At 37.3% G+C, this 23,330-nt stretch overlaps 2 protein-coding genes across 2 annotated transcripts in view; one reads left to right on the forward strand and one right to left on the reverse strand.

Moving 5' to 3' along the window:
- Eif2ak1 (eukaryotic translation initiation factor 2 alpha kinase 1) overlaps positions 1–23,330 on the reverse strand; it is a 38,807-nt gene that overhangs the window by 6,135 nt on the left and 9,342 nt on the right. Inside the window, exons 3-11 of the mRNA XM_076839754.1 lie at positions 21,620–21,753; positions 19,746–19,783; positions 18,409–18,508; positions 15,655–15,735; positions 14,807–14,906; positions 14,050–14,101; positions 13,417–13,744; positions 11,633–11,744; positions 5,560–5,660 (exon numbers count right to left, since the gene is read on the reverse strand). Coding sequence (XP_076695869.1) covers positions 5,560–5,660; positions 11,633–11,744; positions 13,417–13,744; positions 14,050–14,101; positions 14,807–14,906; positions 15,655–15,735; positions 18,409–18,508; positions 19,746–19,783; positions 21,620–21,753 — 1,046 coding nt within the window. The remainder of the gene's footprint in view (positions 1–5,559; positions 5,661–11,632; positions 11,745–13,416; positions 13,745–14,049; positions 14,102–14,806; positions 14,907–15,654; positions 15,736–18,408; positions 18,509–19,745; positions 19,784–21,619; positions 21,754–23,330) is intronic.
- Positions 57–8,395, forward strand: Ankrd61 (ankyrin repeat domain 61). Its single transcript, XM_076839755.1, has 3 exons — positions 57–1,762; positions 2,841–2,938; positions 3,814–8,395. The coding sequence occupies exons 1-3, from the start codon at positions 1,547–1,549 to the stop codon at positions 4,757–4,759; spliced, it is 1,260 nt and encodes a 419-aa protein (XP_076695870.1). The 5' UTR covers positions 57–1,546; the 3' UTR covers positions 4,760–8,395.

The raw sequence follows: 23,330 nt of genomic DNA on the forward strand, positions 1-23,330 counted from the left end.
AAAAAAAAAGAAGAAGAAGAAGAAGAAGAAGAAGAAGATAGCAACTCAGAAGTAAGTAGCCCTGTCAAAAATTAAAACTTTAAGCAACAGTTCTCAAATTTGGCTGTATGTTAGAATTATCAGAGGAGTTCATAAGAATCTCAACATCCAGGCTGGGGAATCTCAACATCCATGTCATTCCTCATACCCACTAAGTGAAAAACTGGATGGGGCTGGATGTAAGTCCCAAAGTCCCAAAGGTATTTCACATTTAGAACCATTAATGTAAGAGCATGCTTTATACCAAGACAAGTGCTTCTTGACCTTGTCTGTGTGTTATCATGTGAGAAGCTTTTAAGAACTGTCCTCTAATAGTCAAAGACTGATATTTTCCACAAAAAATTTCGGGAGTTTGCTGTTTTTTTGGTGGAGTAGGAAGTGTTATGAATTGAACCTAGGGTCTTGTACATGCTAAGCACACTTCCCCAGGCCAACTTTTTTTTTTTTTTTTTTTTTTTTTTTTGGAAACAGCATCTCACTATTTTGGCTGATCCCAAACTCCCAACCCTTCTGCCTCAGTTTCCCTCAGCCACAAAGCCCAACGAATTTGGTATTTTTCATAAGTTCTCAGATATCTCATATGTTAGTTAGGGTTGGGAACAACAATTATCACACTATGAAGACAAACATTTGATATATTTAAGCAATCTTCACAAATCCAAAACATCTTCCAACCACACTATTCCTACACCAGTGAAAAACTGCATCTAGCCAGGTACACTGGCACATGTCTGTAATCCTAGCTACTGGGGAGGCGGAGGCAGGAGGATAGCAAGTTCAAGGCCAGCATCAGCAATTTAGCAAGGAGAACTATCTCAAATTTCAAAAGGGCTGGGGATGTGCTCAGTAATAGAGCACTTCCATAGCATATGTGAGGCAGTGGATTTGATACCCAGCACAGCAAAAAATGAAAAAAAAAAAAATACACCTACATGGGGAAAGAAGATTCTACTAAAATTAATACACACACACACTTGGATTGAAAGTTGTTTTCTTGGGTTGGGATTGTGGCTCAGTGGTATATAAGAACAAGAGGACTTGCTTCACATGTGTGAGGCACTGGGTTCAATTCTCAGTACCACATATAAATAAATGAATAAAATAAAGGTCCATCAACAACTAAAAAAATTTTTTTTTAAAAAAAGTTGTTTTCTTACTTTTAAATGTAATAATTTGATGTTAATATATAAATACCCTGTTTAGTTCTGTTAGTTGTTTGAACTAAGTTATCTGGAAGAGAAAGCAAAAATAAGTGTAAGATGACAGTTAAAATGTTTTTGTGACTGTGTAGAAAAGCCTAAATACTCTGCTGACATTTGGTTCTATGCAATCAGATAACAAAGTCTGAAGAGGTTTGGCTCCAATTAAAAAATGAACTGTATTCATAAATATAATCCTCAACAATTCTAGAATAGTTCTAGAACTGTACTAAAGGGATCATCATAAAGAAACAAATTGATTCCATAACAGCAATTTCCCCTGAACTCACAAGTCTCAAGATTTTCTGATGGGAAATATAACCAAGAAGGGAAGCAGAAACCTGGTAGTTGACAGTACCAAGTCACTGGAGGACAGCTCAACCACAGCACTGCACACTAAGCTTTACGAAGCCATAATCAAAGATGACTGCACTACAATCAAGGCACTTCTCAGAAACCACCCTGTCGACCAGCCCCTGACTATTCTGGCCAGCTCCACCAGCTATAGATTACATCTGAGCCAGGTACCCTCTTTTATACTTAGTCACTTTTAGATAAAAGAGGGAGGAACATGATCTAATACTTGTGAACTATCTAAGCTCTTTGCTGCCCTAACAAAACATGTGGCTCAGCCACCAACCAGCCCATCCCCCTACAGGGCAGAGTGCAGGTCTGCAAGACCTCCCTTCCATTCACTATGTGTAAACTAATGGAAGAAAAGACTAGAACTTATTTGGCTCAAAGAACATTAGATCACCCTTCTCAAAGATAACCCTTAGTAAGGCCCTTAGTAACTTAGATCTGTCTCAAAATAAAAAAATAAAAAGGGATGAGGACATAGGTCGGTGCTCAAGCACCCCTAGGTTCAGTCCCCAGTTAACCATTTAAAAACAAAAAAGGAGGGGCTACTAGGGTTGTGGCTCAGCAGTGGAACGCTCACCCAGCACGTGCAAGGCACTGGGTTCCATCCTCAGCACTACATAAAAATAAGTAAATCAAATAAAGGTATTGTATCCAACTACACCTAAAAAAAATAATTTTTTTTTTTAAAAAAAGGAAGTCAGCTTCACTTTTCCTCCTCTCCCCATATCTTACAGCCACAGTATAAAACCACACATTTCTCTCTCTCTCTCTCTCTCTCTCTCTCTCTGTACACATACATTTTTTTTAAGAGCTAACATAAACAGCTCTGCTAATCATAGACAGAACATATGCTACGTTATCTTTGAAACCCCCAAAATGCAGGGTTTGCTGCTGATGATATGGCTTTGGTAAAGCCTTAAACCCAGCACCTACTTGCTTGTCACTACAATTTAAGGATAAATAACTTTAGAGAATTAATTTTACACTATGAGTTCTTCACAGAGATACAGCTTTCAAAGTCATGAGTGTTGCCTTGATAAATTTGCATTTCTGTAAAATACAGATTCTATAATATGAAACTCCCTGGATACTGGTCATTTAAAATAGACAATAGCAAAGGAAAATTTCAACACATATGCCAGAATACTACTGAACCAATGTAAAACTAACATACTTGGTTCCCTTGGAATGGCAAGCTAGCACAAATTGTGCTTTTAATACATTTTGGTCTCCCCACAGCAAACACAGTCCATTATCCCAATTCATCTGGCCGCAGAATACCACAAGGCACCAAGTTTGCTCTGTTTGTTAGAACATGGAGCTGATCCAGAAGTAAGGTAAGTGAATTTAGCAGGCCATCTAAAGTGACCATCTGAGTGACTCAGAGGTTATCTATCCTAGTTACTTAGGGGCTTGTTCATTCTTCATGGGTTATGAACTACAAATCATCATGTTTTGAATGAACCTACTTCTGTTATGACTAGATGATATACTAGAAAAATTGGAGAAGATGCAAAAACACAAACCAGACAGCCAAATTAATGCACACTGAGTATTAAGTGCTCAATAACAGTGTTGTGGAAAATACATTAAGTTCTGGCCAGAGCCCTCAGGAAGTCTAATAACCTAAGAAAAAACAAGACAATGGGTTTTCTTGTTTATGACTCTCCATTAAAGGTAAGCTGGATGACAGAGAAATTTATCCTCCTCACTACTCCATCTCCAACACCTAAACCAAATGCCTGCCACTGATAGACCTACTCTCAATCTCTCCCTGCACCTTTACCCCCACCCCAGCTTTCCAAGCCTCCTCCAAACCTTCCCCATCCATCATGGACTCCCCACATCTCCTCAGGGGCTCCTCCGAGCACCTCAAAACTACATAACATCCCTGGATGAAGCCCCTGCACCTCTCTGCAAGTTGCCCACTTCCAATATTACTCCATGGGTTAACAATTCTCCCGTCTGTAAGCCCTCCAGAGGCAAGGGCCACTTATTGTTCACTACGTCCTTGGCCCAGGGCCTCACAATAATAAATCCACTGAAAACTTGTGGATATCCTAAGAAATTACCCAGCAACAGAGATTCTGAGACATTTCTTCAAAGTAGTTAAAGGATATTAAGAAAATATTGCCTTCTTAAACATTTAATTTTTTCATGCAGAGCCATTCTCACTGTTAATCTAGTTAACATGTGATAAATACCCTTCCAGGGACACACGCGGCCTCACGGCTCTTCACTTGATGCTACTGCATTGGCCAATCACTTCTACCACATGGACAAAACCAGGCGACAGAATCCAAAGGATCCTGACAGACATTCAGAATAATGCTGTACTGTGTCTCCGCATTTTGTGTGAACATGGAGCTCAAGTTAATGCCCGGGTAGACAACAGCAACAAACATTCACCCCTCCACCTGGCCATAACATATGGAACCTACCCAGTTCTCTCCATTTTGGCCCAAAATGGTGCTCAGGTCAATGCCATTAATGAATCCAGCATGACACCCCTTCACATGGCTGCAGATGTACTGAATAAGGAAATGATGGAAACACTCATTGCATGTGGTGCAAATGTTAACTGTGCTGTCTCTTCTACTGGGAACACAGCCCTGAAGCTGGCAGTGTGTACAGCATCAAGCAAGGCAGGCCGACTGCTAGCAGCAGGGGTTAGCTGCATCCGTATGCTGCTAATTCATGGAGCCAAAGTTAATGCCCAGGACCATGAAGGTCAAACAGCTCTCCATGAGGCATGTTTTGGAGGCAGAGAGGCAATAATCAATCTCTTGCTGGAATTTGAAGCAAATGTCAACATTTTAACAAAAAACTCAGAATCTCCAATTTATATGTACCTTCAACGCAGTTCCAACATCAGAGATGTGACACTTCTTGCCAGGCTTCTTTATCACACTTACCCTTTGAGACTGACCAATAAGCAAGGTATCCTACCTGCAGGAATCATGCTACCAGAATTCCACCTCTTAAGGGAAACCCTAATAAACTTATCTCAAAAACCTTTATCCCTAGAGGATATCTGTACAAGAAACATCAGAAACGTTTATGGTGAGAAATACAAACAACACCTGAAGAAACTTCTCCCGATGAAGATGTGGAACTCCATATACTGCTGTTATGATTTAGCTTACCTCTTGAAATAAGACCTCCAGGTTCCTTAGTGCCAGAGAATTTCAACAACCCAAAATGCTTTTTCTGGCTAGACATACACCAGAAAATACATAACTCATCATCCTTACATCCCAATGTAGAAACTACTGGTTCCTAAACCCTTTTCAAAAAATAAAGTGATTTGCATATTAATTTTTAAAATATTTTTAGTTGTACATGGGCTCAAAACATTTATTTATTTTTATGTGGTGCTGAGGATAGAACCAAGTGCCTCACGTACAAGACAAGCGCCCTACCACTGAGCCACAATCCCAGCCCCTGCACATTAAGTCTTATGCTCCTTAATTTTCTTTTAAATGCCTTTATCACAATTTAAGTTTTGCCTGAAAAATAAACAACTTACTTTAAAACTTGTCAGCAAAAGAAGAAAATATTTTTCTTGATAGTCTTTTGTGGATTAAAAACTGGAATAGTGCTTATCATCATTTTTCAAGCAGCAAAAAAATTAAACTTTCCCAGAAAGTTTATTATCTAATGCTATGATAATATATAAGCATTTCTGACAGTACTAAGTACATTCAGCATCACTAATATTAGAACAGTACCTGGACTCCAAGAGTAATGTTCAAATACTCTAAAATTGCTGTTTTTAATTTAATCTAAGGTTTTCTTGACTGGACCTATGCAATGATGATTTATACAGAAGTAACAATGACCTTCCAAGTATATGAACAAGGGTACATCATCTCACTGTACCCAGGGAGCCCACATCAAGTCACCCCTCACATAAAGTCACCACTCCTGCTTTCAAGGATTCAGATACCCAACTTACCTTCAGATCTCTGTGTACAATTCCCATGTCGTGTATGTAAAATACACCTTCCACCAATTCTTGAAAAATTTTTGTTGCAACACTGGCCATAACATAAGGACCTGGAAGGCAGGGTGGGAAATAGCTTCATTTCTCTATTTTTTTAAAATCCATTATATTAATATCTAAATGTTAAGGTGATTCAGACACTTAGACAACATTCAAGTTTTTAACAAAGTCAAGGAGCTGTGGAGCACAATCTGAAGCACAAAGTCAACACAGAAAGGGTTCCTCAGCTAGAGAAGAAACCATCAGACTGGCACCCAATCCTTGATGGACTGTGTGACCTGAAAGAAAGGACCTCTAATTTCACCTAGAATCAATTTCACCCTGTATCAACTACCTTTTAAACAATTCTCAGGCATTAGATGACTAGCTTAGATATAGTTTAAGTTCCCATCAACCCTTGACATCCTGAGATCTAATGCTAATAAATCCAATTTCTTAACCCACAATATATTAAAGATATTACAAATAGTGGAATAAGATAAATTTTATTTGATTGAGAGGTAAATTTCTATCATCTGGAAGACTTATTTGCAAAAATGACTGACAAATGAAGTATGTGGCAAAAAGAAAAAAGTATAGGGCACAGTGGTGCAAGCCTATAATCCCAGTAACTTGGTAGGCTGAAGCAGGAGGATCAGAGGTTCAAGACCAGCCTGGGAAACTTAACCCTTAACTTAACCCTTTCCTCAAAGTAAAAAATAAAAGGGACTGAAGATATAGCTCAGTAGTAAAGCATCTTTGGGTTCCCCAGTACCAAGAAAAAAAAAGTGAACTAATTCATCTAATTAATATTTATAAGACTAAATAAAAAATTAATAAAGAAAGAAATCCTGGAGTTTGCCTGCCAATTAAGTTTAGTAATATCAAACTAAGCATTTAATAGCTCAGTCATTTTAAATCATTAACTAATCTATTGTTTACATTCATATAAAAGAACCCTGCATGATCTTCTTGAATGAGCCTTGTTTGTTTTAGAACTCAAACCTACTCCACACACACACACACAGAGGATAATTTTTACAATATCTAGTTTATAATTGGGCAAGTACTTCAGAAGACAAACTACTCACTCTCTCTCACTCTGTGTGTGTGTGTGTGTTAAAAGCAATGGTTCCATTTATAAAAGACCCCTGCTCTGACTACCTATCACACAAAAGTGATTACCACACTCCTGTCTAGATAGAAAAGTAAGAAAAGCTTTTGACTGCCCCAATTATGTAGAACCACTACCTTCCTGTGGTGTCTTAAAAACATGTGGTTCTTGTTTTATCCACCTCACATCTCCAAATGGCAGGCAATAGTCACAGGATTCAAACTGGACCTGGAGGCAGACCTGGCCAGACAGGGTACTGATTCTGTGGCAGTAGTGACCATTCATGGCATTTTCTGTGCCTGGCAATCTGCTACATCCTTTATATTCCTCACATTAATCCTCACAACAACCCCACACCATAGGGACACCCACAACTGATAGATGATAGACAGAGTATTCCCAGACTTGCATGGAAACTTAAAGCTGGTAAGTATAGTCAGGACTCAAATCCAGGTCTGCTGTTCCTGGGATTATTGGGAATGGTGAAATGTGAAAACAGAACTGATGTAAAGTGGGACTGGGGTCATGCCTCAGTGATAGAGTGCTTGCCTACCATTTGTGAAGCACTGGGTTCAATTCTCGGTACCACATAAAAATAAATAAGGGGTTGGGGCTGTAGCTCAGTGGTGGAGCACCTGCCTAGCACTTGTAAAGCATTGAGTTTGATCCTCAGTACCACGTAAAAGTAAATAAATGTATTATGCCCATCTACAACTTAAAAAAAAATTAATATATAAAGGTTCGTCCATAAGTCAAAAAAATAAATAAATAAAACTAACATGAAGCTATGAACACAGTGTTGGACAACACTACAAAGTTAAAACTTCAAAGAAGAAAACAGCCCAGCATGATGGCACATGTCTGTAAGTCCAGCTACTCAGAAGGCTGAGGCTGGAGTATCACAAATTCAAGGTCAGCCTGGGGAACTAAATGAAACCTGGTCTCAAAACATAAAAAGGGCTGGAGATGTAGCTCAGTGGAAGAGCATTCCTAGGTTCAACCTCCAGTACCACCAAAAAATTAAAAATAAGTAAATACTCTGTATATGTATATATTACATAAACATATATTACATACACACCATCCTAGCAGCATCATACATATTTTGCCTTTATTGTTTTAACAGATTTCTTGAACTGGATGGTAAAGATTAAAATTCTCCTGCCATACTCATTACTTATTCTCTAAATGGAAGTTTAGAGATCAGCAACTGCATATGGTGCTTCAATAAACTATGTCCATTTTCCTAAGGAACTGCGCATGGCACTACAACGGTTATGCAGCAGGCTAAAGATACATACACAAGGCACTGAAAATAACCAACACACCACCTGCCACAACCGAACTGGATCAAGTACATTCCCTCCACCTAAGTACATGGTAAACCAGAGAAGCAGCACCGGAGTTCATAGAGGAGCTTCTGGAGACATTGTTTTTGCATTGGGAGCTGGTCTCAGATTTGAGTAAGGATATCTTAGACCCAATAAAGAACAGCAAATGATTAATGACTGACATTTAGTTTTGACTTAAAATCAAGTCACTCTCAGGCTGGGGTTGTGGCTCAGTGGTAGAGCAATTGGCCAGCATGCATGAGTCACTGGGTTCAATCCCCAGCACCACAGAAAAATAAACAAATAAAATAAAGGTACTGGGTCTATCTACAACTAAAAAAATATTAAGAAAAAAATCAGATCACTCTCATCCACCATTCTGATAATCTAATATAGTGATTTTTAACTTTGGCTAGACATGAGAATCAAGCAAATTTTCCAATAAGTGTCAAAGGCCAAGGTCTCTCTTAGAACAATCACTCTATATAAAAATAACAGATATACTCAAAGATGGCTTTTATTTTTTTTAATCTTTATTTTGTTTATTTATTTATTATGTGGTGCTGAGGATTGAACCCACATGTGCGAGGCGAGCACTCTACCACTGAGCCACAACCCCAGCCCCAGCAGCTTTCTTTTAAAACAGATTTTACATTTTAAAATAATCTTGAATTTACAAAAAAACTGAAAAATAGTACAAAAAGTTTTCATAAAACCCACACTCAGTTGTCCCCTTTTTCTTTTTTTCCCCTTTAGTGGTAGGATTGACTCCAGGGCCTTGAGCATGCTAAGGAAGCTCTCCACCACTAAGCTACATCCCCAAGCCCCCACTTCCCCTAGTTATCAACACCTTACATTAAAATGATACATTTGTTACAATGGGTGTACCAATATTGATAGATAATATTACTAACTAAAGTCCACAGTTCACTCAGGTTTCCTTAGTCTTTACAGTTTCCTCTTTCTGTTCCAGGACCCCAATCAGGATATACCTATCATATAACATAGAGTTGTTGTGTCTCGTTAGATTCCTCTGGCCTGTGACAATTTTGAAAAGTACTGATCAAGTATTCTGTAGAATGTCCTTCAATTGGGATTTTTCTACTATTTTTCCCATGATTAGATTGGGACTATGGTTTGGAAAAAGGAAGATCACAGAGATAAACTGCCATTCTCATCACATCATACCAAGAATACTCACACTAACATGACTTATCAACACTGATAGTGACTTCCATCTCTGGCTAAGGTTGTATCAGGCTTCTCCACTGTAATGTTACTCAACATTTTTAAAAATCCTACATGTGATTCTAAGGTGCAGACAAATCTGAGAATCAGTGTTATATTTTTTAAATATCCAACAAAGTGTTTCTAGAAGGACCTATATATATAGGGTGTTGATGGGAGGGGGGGAGCCTGGATGATATAAGAAATTTTTTTATAAGAGCACCAATTTCAGAATTAAAAAAATGATAATAATAAAGTAAAACAACTATTTAAATTTGTCTTAGGGCTGGGGTTGTGGTTCAGTGGTAGAGTGCTTGCCTGGCATGTGAGAGTACCATGTATAAATAAATAAATTAAAGGTCCACTGACAATTAAACAGATTTTGTCTTAGAAATGTTAAAATTCGGGGCTGGGGATGTGGCTCTAGCGGTAGCGCGCTCGCCTGGCATGAGTGCGGCCCGGGTTCGATCCTCAGCACCTCATACCAACAAAGATGTTGTGTCCGCCGAATACTGAAGAATAAATATTAAAATTCTCTCTCTCTCTCCCTCTCTCTCACTCTCTCTTTAAAAAAAAAAAAAAAAGAAGAAAAGAAAAGAAATGTTAAAATTCTACCAAGGGCTGAGGCTGTAGCTCAGTGACATAGCACTTGTCTCACATGTGTGAGGCACTGGATTTGATCCTTAGCACCACATAAAAATAAACAAATAAGAAATATCCATACTACTTTCCAAATTGGCTACACCAATTTGTAGTCCCACTATTAATGTATGTATGTGCCTTTTTCCCCCACATCCTTTTTTTAAAATTATTTTTATGGGGTGTTGAGGATCAAACCCAGTGCCTCATGTATGCTAGGCATGCACTCTGCCACTGAGCTACAACACCAGCCCTGTCGTTGTTTGTATTCTTAATAGCTGCCATTCCGACTGGAGTCAAATGAAATCTTAGAGTGGTTTTGATTTGCACTTCTCTAATTGCTAGAGATGTTGAATAATTTTTCATATATTTGTTGACTGACTGTATATGATCTTCTGAGAAGTGTCTGTTCAGTTCCTTAGCCCATTTGTTGATTGGTTTACTTGTTTTTATGAGTTCTTTATATATCCTAGAAATTAGTGCTCTGATGTGCGTGTGGTAAAAATTTGTTCCCATCTGTAGATTCTCTATTCACTTCACTGACTGTTTGTTTTGCTGAAAAGAAGCTTTTTAGTATGAATCCATCCAATTTATTGACTCCTGGTTTTAATAGGAATTCTATTAAAGAAACTGAAGATTTGGGCCTACTTTTTCTTCTATTAGGCACAGGGTTTCTGGTTAATTAGCCAATATAGAAAGCAGTATGGAGATTCCTTGGAAAACTGGGAATGGAACCACCATCTGACCCAGCTATCCTACTCCTCGGTTTATACCCAAAGGACTTAAAAACAGCATACTACAGGGACACAGACACATCAATGTTTATAGCAGCACAATTCACAATAGCTAAATTGTGGATCCAACCTAGACACCCTTCAATAGATGAATGGGTAAAAAAAAAAAAAAAGTGGTATATACACACAATGGAATATTACTCAGCATTAAAAGAGAATAAAATCATGGCAATTAAAGGTAAATGGATAGAACTGGAGAATATAATGCTAAGTGAAGTAAGCCAATCCGGGGCTGGGATTGTGGCTCAGTGGTCGTGTGCTCACCTAGCATGCATGAGGCACTGGGTTCTATCCTTAGCACCACATAAAAATAAAATAAAGATATTGTGTCCCCCTAAAACGAAATAAATAAATAAATATTTTCTTAAAAAAAAAAAAAAAAAAGAAACAAATCAATCCCCAAAAACCAAATGCCAAATGTTTTCTTTGGATGTGGGGTAAAGCGTGGGAGGAACAGACAAACTTTAGATAGGGCAAAAGAGAGGAAGGAGAAGAGAGGGGGCATAGAGGTAGGAAAAATGGTGGAATGAGACAGACATCATTACCCTAAGTACATGTATGAAAATACTTTGTATACAACTAGAGACATGAAAAGTTGTGCTTGATTTATGTAAAATTAATTGAATTGCATTCTACTGTCATATATAACAAATTAGAATAAAATTTTTAAAAATTCTACCCAAAATCATTAACCTAAATTCCATCATAGTACTCTTTCAATATAATAAAACTTTATTACTTAGAAATTTAGCTTCCAAATTTGTTCATGCAAAATGTTGAAAAAAAGCACAACTATTTCTTTGAAGTTTTTTATTGTTAGTTTTCTTATTCTTTTTTTTTTTTTTAAACCTAAAGCCCCGGAGGCAATTCCTAACATTAGATGAGAAAGATTTGACTATCTTTATTTCCCCTTCAGTATTTACTATTCAGATGGTACTTACAGGCAGCTTCATCCACACACTCTTGGTTCCGCTTGTTCCTCTCGGCTATCCAGTCAAACAGGGAGAGCTCACACAGCTGCATTTGGATATGCAACATCAGGTGGTACTGCACCTAGGACAGGACACACTGTGGGCTCCCATATTTGCTAATTCACGCAACACTCAACTTGCCTACTCTAGGCCAAAAACAATGGCTAAGCACTAAGGACCCAGGCCTGCCCAAGAAGCAGAGCAATAACTAAATAATTAAAATAGTGTGTCATAACACAAGGAGGCAAGGGTAGGTCAGGCTGGAGTCAGTAGGAGTCCAATGGTAGAAGCTCCTGAACATGACACATGGAGGAACCAGTTCTGAAACTGGTCTGCAAACAGTTTTTAAATCTAAGATAAAACATCAAAGAAGCTTATGTAGTACTCTACAACTTTACTGAAGTATATATACTTTGGCTTCCATAGTACATAATAACTTATTCAAGAAAAATATAAGCAAACATTAAACTTCCTACAGCCCACTTATTTAGGCATCAAAGGAAATTTTCCAAATACAGAAATACAGAAAAATTAAACAATTCTGATTAGAAGTCCCTCAAACTAAACTCCTTTGGATTCAGGTGAATCCATTCAAAGTTTTTTCATTTAAAAAAAAAAAAAAAAAAAAGTTGGGCTAGGGTTGTGGCTTAGTGGTAGAGCACTTGCCTAGCATGCATGATGAGGCCCTGGGTTCGATCCTCAGTACCACATATAAATAAATAAAGGTATTGTGTCCATCTACAACTAAATATATATATATATATATATATATATATATATATATATATATATATATATTATATTTATTTATTTATTTATTTTTTTTTTTTAAAGCCCACACATCTGTAATCTCAGCAAGAGGAATTCAAGTTCAAGGTCAGCCTTAGCAACTTAGCAAGGCCCTACTCAACTTAGACCCTGTCTCAAAATAAAAATATCAAAAGGGCTGGGGACAGGCTGGGGTTGTGGCTCAGTGGTAGAGTGCTTACCTAGCACACGTGAGGTACTGGGTTCGATCCTCAGCACCACATAAAATAAAGATATTGTATTTCTACCTACAATTAAAAAATAAATATTTTTTTTAAAAAAAGGCTGGGGACATGGGCTCAGTGTTTATGCACTGGTTATCAAAAAACAAAAAACAAAAACAAAAACATACACACAGACATATATATTCCTTGACAAGAATTCTGTGTTCTGTGTTGTGTATATATAGCTGAGATATACAGTTTTGCAATTCTAATGACAGATTCTGTAAAGACTTTTTTAATGCTCACTTTTTAAAATACTAATATTCAATACCAGTGATGGAAATCTGACCAGCATTTTAGTATAACCCTCAATAAGAATATTCTGAAAACTGACCTGGTAATCCTACAGGACTCATCTAAAATAAAGCTCTAAAAATAGAAAACTCTTTGCATAAATATATTTTTATAGTATGATGCTAACACACTACAGAAATAGTGTGTGAATGAGGCTTCCAAGTCCAGCGCAGACATTAAAGAATGTCTAGAGAAGCAATGACCCACTAGGGAAGTCAGAAAAGGGTCATTAGGAGGCAGACCAAATATAAGGGCCATATGGCAAGAGAAAACATGGTGAATCCAAGAACTGAACACAGTGCAGAAGAGCAAGATTAGAGACAGGAAGGCATGCCAAGTGGGAAGTCAGCTGAGAAGGCAGGCCCATTACAATCCTTCATACAATTTTTAAGATACATCTCATCAGTAGGTTCTGGGAAAATGCTCTACCTCTGTCTGTCCCAACAAGTTAAAGTTTTCTTCAGAAGACTCTTCAGTGGATGTGAAATTCCCTTCCAGGTCTGAATTATGCCTGACTGGCAGCTGATGTTTGACAATCGATCTGTCAGACAAATCAGTCAAGCCATTTTCCTGGAGATCAATGGATGACTCAAGTTCATTGCTGTCCCTTATAACTAAATCTGTGGTGTAGTTCACCAATTTGTTATTCTGATTTTCGATGTCACATTCTCCAAAGGGTTTTTCTTTTTCTGAGGTAAACTCAGCAAAGATGATTGACGAGCTGCTACTTTCATTGTCTTTAACACCATATTGATTCCTGGTGGAAAAAAAAGGCAAAATATAAAAGTGACTGTAAAAAGAGATCAAAAGAGTATCTCAACTGCTTCTTCAAGTCTGTAGGAATCTTATAGATAAGCTTTTTGAAAAGGGTATCAAATCGTTCCAGTAGCACCCTTTATTTAACATACTAAAATACTTGAGGATAAAGCAATTTAAAATTTTTTAATAAAAATAAACAAAAAGAAAGCCTAAAACACTCCTGCCAAGCTCCCAATAGGAAAAGGCAAAGGCAAGTCAGTGCAGTCCACAGTAAACAATGTCTAATGTGCATACACCTCATACCTGTCCACATCAGAGAGCACTTCAAGAGAGGGCAACTGAATAGGAACTCTGCCTGTTGAACAAAACAAAATATAAATATCTGCAAGCAGCCCAGTATTTCAAGTTAAAAGCAGAGCTAATATGTATAGATAATACCAAATGAGACTATAAGTCAAATAGAATACACCATCTTTATTAAAATAGCAGGCTTGTTTTAGAAAGTATAAAAACAGACTTCTTGTATACACCAGGAGTCAGCAAACGTTTTATAGAAAACCTGAAAGAAAACAGTTTAGGTTTTGTTAACTCTAAGGGACTCAGGTGCAACCTGAATTCTGTTGTAGTGCAAAAGCAATAGGTACATAAGCCTGTGTTCTAATAAACTTTTTTATTAAGTTCCAAAAAAATCACATTCTGAGCTTAGATAACCCAATTTGAATTATTCATAATTCCCAAAATATTCTTTTCATTCCTTTTAACTATTTGAAAGTAAAAAACCATTCTCAACTTGGAATATACAAAAACAAGGGTAGGCAAGATTTGGCTCACAAGTAGAAATACTCCAACCATTTTACTATATAGGTTGAGTATCTCTTATCCAAAATGCACAGGACCAAAAATAAATCAGACTTTGGATTTTTTCCAGATTCTGAAATATTCACACAGACTACAAAATCTAAAAAAATTTTAACACTCTAAAAGTGTTGAATTTCAGAGCTTTTCAGATTTCATGTTTTCAGACATGGGATGCTCAATTTGTATAGTCAAAATGACTTACCTTGGGGCTGGACCACATGAACATGTTCTATCCATGCAGTATGATAGCCTACAATATTAGGGTGTTGAAGACCTGCCAGCACCTTTACTTCCCGTAGTACCTAAAGAAAATGTAAAGAGATTTTACCAGCAATTTGTTAAGTGTTTATTCCTCTTGAACACTTCTTGTTCAAGAGCAAATAATAAAAATCTCTCTGTACAAGCAATCTGAACTATGTCAATGGGGATATTCTAGTGAGAGACAAATAGTTACAGCAACTAAATAACTTAAATTTATACAGCACTTTATGTTTCGTAAAGCTCATTCATTATCATTCTCTCATCTGATCTCCTACATCAAATCAAGGTAAGTAAAAAAAACACTATAGTCAAGTGAGAGAAACAGCAACTCAGAAAATAAGGCAGTTTTCCCAGAACCACAATGGTATGTAGGGGGAAGACCTAGACAAACCGGGCTCATGCTTTATAGTAATAAATTGTACTATACACTAATCATTTACCTGAAAAATTAATTTCCCCAGCAATGACTTGAAATGTGGTAGTCTACAAAAAAATTACCTTAAATAAAAATTTAGTTTTGATATTTATACTATACTACAATCTCATCTTGTAAGAGAGCAATCCATACCACCTACTATTTGCCAAATACACATATAACTCCTTTGAAAAGGAACTTAATTCACAATTATACAAAATAAATCTTTGTTTCTTTCTTTGAAATGAGGCTTGCTATGTTGCCCAAGCCCATCTTGAACTCCTGGGCACAAGTCCCACCGCAGCATCCCAGCAGATGAAATGCAGGTACACGCCACCACTGGGCCTAGCTCAAAACACTTCTTAAAATCATACCTTCATGCAGTCAGTCTTAGTTGCACCCTTAATCAGAATTTTCTTAATTGCATAATGCTGGCCATCTAATTTATTCCTGACCTAAAAAGCAGAAAAGACAAAGTATTAAGTTCCAATAAATTATATATTAATAAGTTCCTCTATTATGAGCTTAGTTAACCCAAACTAGCCAAAAAGATCAAATTAAGCTAAAGCCATGAATCCTTGCCCCTGTTTTCTGGGAAGTGAGTCCTACTCGGCTGGACTGCAGCTTTATAAACTGTGTGAGTCTGACACCCAAAGGTTCCAGGTCTAAAGAACAGGAACATCAGCTAACCTACCTAAGCCCCAAACTGCAGGATATTCTTTTTAGTAACATTGTGTGTGTGTGTGTGTGTGTGTGTGTGTGTGTGTGTGTGTTGCTGAGGATTAAACCCAGGACTTTACACATGCTAGCTCTATCCCAAAACTACACCCCCAGCCATATTAACACTTTTTTTTTTTTTAAGAGAGAGAGAGAGAGAATTTTAATATTTATTTTTTAGTTTTCGGCAGACACAACATCTTTGTTTGTATGTGGTGCTGAGGATTGAACCCAGGCCGCACGCATGCCAGGCAAGCACCCTACCGCTTGAGCCACATCCCCAGCCCCAACACTTTTTTTTTCTTCTTTGTACTAGGAATTGAGCCCAGGGGTACTCTACCACTGAGCTACATCTCCAGCCCTGTTTTGGATTTTTTAAAAAAATTTATTATTTATATATGACAGCAGAATGCATTACAATTCTTATTACACATATAGAGCACAATTTTTCATATCTCTGGTCACGTATAAAGTATATTCACACCAATTCATGTCTTTATACATGTACTTTATTCATGTCTTTATACATGTACTTTGGATAATAATGATCATCACATTCCACCATCATTTATAACCCCTATGCCCTACCTAGAGTTCATCTATTCCTCCCATGCTTCCTCTCCCTATCCCACTATGAATAAGCCTCCTTATATCAGAGAAAACATTCGCATTTAGGATTGGCTAACTTCACTTAGCATTATCTTCTCTAACTCCATCCATTTACCTGCAAATGCCATGATTTTATTCTCTTTTATTTTTTTATTTTATTTTTTTTAAAGAAAGAGTGAGAGAGAGAGAGAATTTTAATATTTATTTTTTAGTATTTGGCGGACACAACATCTTTGTCTGTAGGTGGTGCTGAGAATCGAACCCGGGCCGCACGCATGCCAGGCGAGCGTGCTACCGCTTGAGCCACATCCCCAGCCCCTATTCTCTTTTATTGATGAGTAATATTCTATTGTGTATATATGCCACATTTTTTTTTTTATCCATTCATCTACTGAAGGGCATCTAGGTTGGTTCCACAGTTTAGCTATTGTGATTGTGCTGCTAGAAACATTGATGTGGCTATGTCCCTGTAGTATGCTGTTTTTAAGTCCTTTGGGTATAAACCAAGGAGAGGGATAGCTGGGTCAAATGGTGGTTCCATTCCCAATTTTCCAAGAAATCTCTCTCCATAATGCTTTCCATATTGGCTGCACCAATTTGCAGTCCCACCAGCAGTGTATGAGTGTACCTTTTTCCCCACATCCTCGTCAACACTTATTGTTATGTGTATGCATAATAGCTGCCATTCTGACTGGAGTGAGATGAAATCTTAGAGTGGTTTTGATTTGCATTTCTCTAATTGTTAGTGATGATGAACATTTTTTCATATATTTATTTACTGATTGTATATCAGGGAACAGACATTTCAGTGTCCAGGTCCTTGGCCCATTTACTGATTGGGTTATTAGTTTTTTGGTGCTTAGCTTTTTGAGTTCTTTATATACCCTAGAGATTAGTGCTCTATCTGATGTGTGAGGGGTAAAGATTTGCTCCCAAGATGTAGGCTCTCTATTCACCTCACAGATTGTTTCTTTTGCTGAAAAAAATATTTTTAGCTTGAGTCCATCCCATTTACTGATTCTTGATTTTCATTCTTGCACCACAAGAGTCTTATTAAGGAAGTTGGAGCCTAATCCCACATGATGGAGATTAGGCCCAACCCTGTTTTTTATATTTTACTTTGAGAAAGGGTCTTTCTAAGTCACCAACGCTGGCCTTGAACTTATAATCCTCCTGTTCCAGTCTCACAAGTAGTTGTACATTTTTAATAAGAATATATCCTAAGGGCTAGGGTTGTAGCTCAGCAGTAGAGTGCTTGCCTAGCATATGCAAGGCCCTGGGTTCAATCCTCAGCACCAGATAAAAATAAATAAATAAAAATAAAGGTATTGTGTCCAACTGAAACTAAAAAATAAATATTAAAAAAAAAGAATATACCATAAAACAAAGCTCTTATGTTTTCAGAATACACCTAATGTTCTTAGAAAAATATTAAAACTTGGGCTGGGGATGTGGCTCAAGTGGTAACGCGCTCGCCTGGCATACGGGGGGCACTGGGTCCAATCCTCAGCACCAACATAAAAATAAAATAAAGATGTTGTGTCCACCGAAAACTGAAAAATAAATATTAAAAAATTCTCTCTCTCTCCTCTCTTTAAAAAAAAAAAAGAAATGAAAAATATTAAAACCTACATACTTCCCTGTAAATAATAAATCATAATGATAAATAAATAAATGTGACATCTAGGCATTCTCTGAGTGCTTTATAATAATAATAATAATAATAATAATAATGAAAACAACTTCTCAAAATACACTTATTTATAGAGTAATGGGTCAAAATGAGCAAGTAGAAAACAAACCTTGTATACTCTTCCATATCCACCTTTTCCTAAGATGGCAATTTCTTCAAATTCATTCAAGTAACGTGAAGTTTGTGCTTCAAAGGCTATTTCCCTGGATCTAAAAGTTAAATACAAACACATAATCAATATTTTTGGTTTTATTTTTGGTACTGGGGATTGAACCCAGAGACACTTTACCACTGAACCACATTCCCAGTGCTTTTCTTAAATTTGAGACAGGTTCTCACTAAGCAGCTGAGGCTGGTCTCCAACTTGTAACACTCTTGCCTCAGCCTACCAAATCATTAGGATTAAAAGTCTGCTCCCCTACAGTGGTCAAATATATAATCAATATTAAAACCTGAAACAATATGTTCTAGGACAATTCATATTCACTGTATTATGTACAAATCTGCTGACTCATCTGTTACTACACTGCAATCATCTATTACTAAACTGCAATCATCTATTACTAAACTGCAATCATTTATAAAAATATGAACTGAAGTGGGGCTGGGGTTGTAGCTCAGTGGTAGAGCAATTGCCTAGCAAATGTGAGGCACTGGGTTCAATCCTTAGCACCACATAAAATAAAAGTAAGTATCCATCTACAACTAAAATATATATATATATATATAATGAAGTAAAATTTTTCATTCTTTATAAAGAAAACATTGGCTAAGCAAATCAACAATGTACTGAAAATAGCAAAGGGGTCATTAAACTAATTTCAAGTTCCTTACCAGTTATAAATTACCACCAATGTTTTACAACAGAAATCCTAAGGAAGGTTACTAGACAGTATTGATTAGGTAAACTCAGTAACAAATTTATTTAAATTACGATGCAGACCAGACATAGATTTTAAATATTTTGTAAACAGATGTTCCCTAAAAGAGATGGGGTATCAGTAAGGTGAATTAACAGTGGGGCTTAACAGAATCCACACTCAATGGGGACAAGAGTTGGAAGAGGAAAGAAATGAGAAAGCAAGTCCTGGAGCAGGACTAAGCGCTAACAACACAGTCTTAAATTGTCATTAACTATCCCAGTGCGGTAGAGCACGCCTGTAATCCCACCAGCCTAGGAAGCTGCAGCAGCAGGATGGAAAGTTCCAGGCCAGCCTCAGCAACTCAGTGAGGCCCTAGGCAACTTAGCAAGACTCTGTCTCAAAAAAAAAAAAAAAGAGTTGGGGATGTGGCTCAATGGTTAAGCACCCCTGGGTTCAATTCCAGGTTCCAAAAAGAAAAATCCATAAACTACCCTAACAACATTATTTTTTAACTCTCAAATTAATACTGATTTCTTTTGAATAGTTTAGTCTGTGCATAATCAAAGAAGTACTTAACACATACCTGATCTTCTGCATATAAGAATTATCCTCACAAGGATCCTAAAACAAAAAAGTACTTTTAAAAAAACGTTTTGAAAAGTTTGAAATATGCAATCTTTCAAAATTCAATGTCACATTTATAGCCCCAAATACTCAAAACAATATTGAAAACAAAACCAAAAACAGCTTTTGGCGATAGGTGGAGATCAGAATACCAGAGATCAAATCCAATGATGCTTAACCACTGAGCCACATCCCCAGTCCTTTTTTATTACTTTTTTTATTTTGAGACCAGGGTCTCAGTAAATTGCTTAGATCTCAACTAAATTGCTGAGGCTGGCTTTAAACTTGTGACTCTTCTGTCTCAGCCTCCCAAGCAGCTAGAATTACAGACAAGCGCCACTGTGGCTGGGAAAAACAAAAAACAAAAAAACCCCAGCATTTTTAATATAACCTAAGAGTTTACAATTGAAAATATTTCAAAGTTGAGAATATATTTACCAAGGAGCTTCATGAGCCAATGTTGACTTTGTTTTCAAGTATATATAAAAACTTATCACTTCCCACATCTCCAATGCTACCAGCCCATTCCACACCACACCACCTTTGCCTGTATGACTGTACCTGCTTCCCTGTTTCTGCCTTTGACCCCCATTGGCATATTCTCAACATAGTAGTGGTGTGAATAGTTTAAATGTACAATAAAATGTGTATCAGCTGGGCGAGGTGGCACAAGCCTATAATCCCAGCAGCTAGGGAGGCTGAGACAAGATTGCAAGTTCAAAGCCAGCCTCAACAAGACCCTGTCTAAATAAAATACAAAACAGGGCTGGGGCTGGGGCTCATTGGTTGAATGCCCATGAGTTCAATTCCCGGTACCAAAAATAAATAAATAAATAAATAATAAAATGTAGATCACATTATGTCACTCTTATGCTCAAAAAACTGCAATGTGTCCCATCTTATTCTGAGTAAAAACCAAGCACATTAAAATGGTCTCAAGGGCTGGGGATGTGGCTAAAGTGGTAGCACGCTTGCCTGGCATGCGTGTGGCCCGGGTTCGATCCTCAGCACCACATACAAACAAAGATGTTGTGTCCGCCAAAAACTAAAAAATAAATATTAAAAATTCTCTCTCTCTCAAAAAATATATATAAATAAATAAATAGCACGTGTGAGCCACTGGGTTCAATTCTCAGCACCACATATAAATGAATAAAATAAAGGTCCATCAATAACTTAAAAAAATATTTAAAAAAAAAAAATGGTCAAGGTCCTACTTCATCTGTCCCCTCCACTCCTTTCTTTCCCTGAATTTAGGGTTTCCTCAAAATTCTCCCCTTTGCTCACTCTACTCCAGCCATAGGGATGCCTTACAGTCCCTCACTCCCAGCCTCAGCACACTGCCACTTGCATACCCACCATGGGACCCTCCTACACTGTTCCTCTGCTTGGAATGATCTTCTTCTACATATCTGCATAGTACATTCTCTCACCTTCAACTCTTAACTTTAACATTGTGTCAGTGAGGCCCTCCCTGGCCACCCTATGTGAAAGTTACACAGCCCCTCCCAACATCTCCAAAGCCCCTTCACTTCCTTATGTTTGTCTTTTATATTAACACCACCTAACACCTCATATATTTTTATATTTTTTCCTATTGTTTTCTGCCCTCTCATCCAAATATAATCTCCGTGAGAGCAGGGATTTTGATCTATTTTGTTCAATGATTTTACCTCAGCACCTCAAAGAATCTAAGACATAATATTTCATAAATGTTGCTGAATAAGCAAAGTTTATATTTTAAAAAACCTGACATGTAATTAGAATTTCATAATGCTTTAAAATTTAGTTCTCTATTTTTTTCATACACAGAGCACACCCATTAGGGCTTACCTGGCGAACTCTCTCTTTGGCAGACCTCATTAAATGAGTAATAGCTCTGTTGTGATGTAGTCTCAATGAGCTAAACTCATCACTGCAGGTGAAAGAAGACAGAAGCCCCATTTTGATAAAGGTCTCACAAAGTACTATAAAAGAAGAACATACAAAACGAAGATTTTACATTAATAAAATGGCTTGAAGATTGATTCTCAAACAGGGGAACAACAGGTACATTAACTGATCAAGAACACATTTGTAATTACTACCATCTTAAACTGTAGTCATTTGCTATTTTGTGTTGCCAAGTATGCTATGCTTACATGCCTAGTCATTGAAATACTAAGTTCCATTAAAAAGGTGGTGGGGGGGGCAAGAAAAAAATGTAAAATCTTCACACATTACATTTTGTTGATAGGCAATAAGATAATAGAGATAGGAGAAAAAAAACATAAGAAGTAACAACAGAAGTGAGTATTAACTGTTTTTTTCTGTTACAGAACATCTTAAGCCAACATGCAAAGAGCACAGTAGATGTATATATAGTCCAAATACCAGGCTCTTCAGAAAAAGAAGTTTCTACAGAGATGCCCTGGCTTTTACTCATGAGAAATACAGATATCATACAGGATATTCTGTTCACACTCAAAACTCTCCACTGAGATCAAGTAACTGAATCACAGCAAAAATATTTATTTAGGAACATTTATTCTATAGAATTGAGATGTTGCTTGATTCTAGAATCACAAAATTATTGTGGGGCAGGTCGCTAAGAAAACATACCACGTCCCAGTTTTGTCCAAATTTAAGAGTCTTTATCTAGTCAGCCAGCCAATGACTGGCCCCTGCAGAACCTATAACTGTCTCTGCAAGGAACAGCCCCGAGCCTGAACATTTTAGGATATTTATATATATAAGACAAAAACCGCATTCAGGTTGATCAGCTGCAAGCAAGCAGGTACAGAAGCTGAATTGGGCAGTTAGCGGGACAATGCGTTGGGTACACTGGTATTTCCCATGGGACTTCCCAGGTTGGCATAGCAGCAAGCAAGCAGAAAGGACATGGGTCAAAATGACCCTAGTTCAGTACAAGTTAGAGAATAGTTACTAACATCTAGACAATCTCTGACAAGGTATACTGCCCAAGAAAAATAGAAACCAAAGAGAACAATTTTACATAAGAAAATTGCTATAAGAATTGCTATTTTGGGGTTGTGATTAAGGCTCATTGGTAGAGAGTTTGCCTTACATACATGAGGCACTGGGTTCAATTCTCAGCACCACATATAAATATGAACAAAATATAGGTCCATCAACAACTTTAAAAAAAAAAGTGCTATTTTGTGTAGCCAAGTATGCTGTGCTAGGTAACTCTTAATGGGTACAGAGGTGGGGCTTTCCCATAGGAGAAGCATTTCTTACATGATATGTAATCTTAGGGTAAAATGGAGTTTGTTTGGTCATTGCCCATATAGCCTGACCCATAACAAAAATAAAGCCAACTAGAATCTTCTCTAAAAAATTAGAGTTTTTAAAGTTCAGTAATCTAAAAATGCTGTATATAAGGAATTCAAAATTATCTTAAAATTAGGCTGGGGGCATAGCTCAATGAACAAGGCCCTGGATTCAGTTCCCACAATCACCAAAAAGAACAGTAAGATTGGGGCTGGAGTCGTGGCTCAGTGGTAGAGAGCTTGCCTGGCATGTGTGAGGCCCTGGGTTCGAT

The sequence above is a fragment of the Callospermophilus lateralis genome, chromosome 19 (genome assembly GCF_048772815.1).
Source record: "Callospermophilus lateralis isolate mCalLat2 chromosome 19, mCalLat2.hap1, whole genome shotgun sequence".
Taxonomy (NCBI): Eukaryota; Metazoa; Chordata; class Mammalia; order Rodentia; family Sciuridae; genus Callospermophilus; species Callospermophilus lateralis.

Bases quoted from the DNA above. Each gene is read 5' to 3' on its own strand.
- Ankrd61 (XM_076839755.1), top strand. From the start codon at position 1,547: ATGGGAAATATAACCAAGAAGGGAAGCAGAAACCTGGTAGTTGACAGT. The intron at 1,763-2,840 runs GTACCCTCTTTT...GTCTCCCCACAG, and splicing joins ATAGATTACATCTGAGCCAG to CAAACACAGTCCATTATCCC. The intron at 2,939-3,813 runs GTAAGTGAATTT...ATACCCTTCCAG, and splicing joins GGAGCTGATCCAGAAGTAAG to GGACACACGCGGCCTCACGG.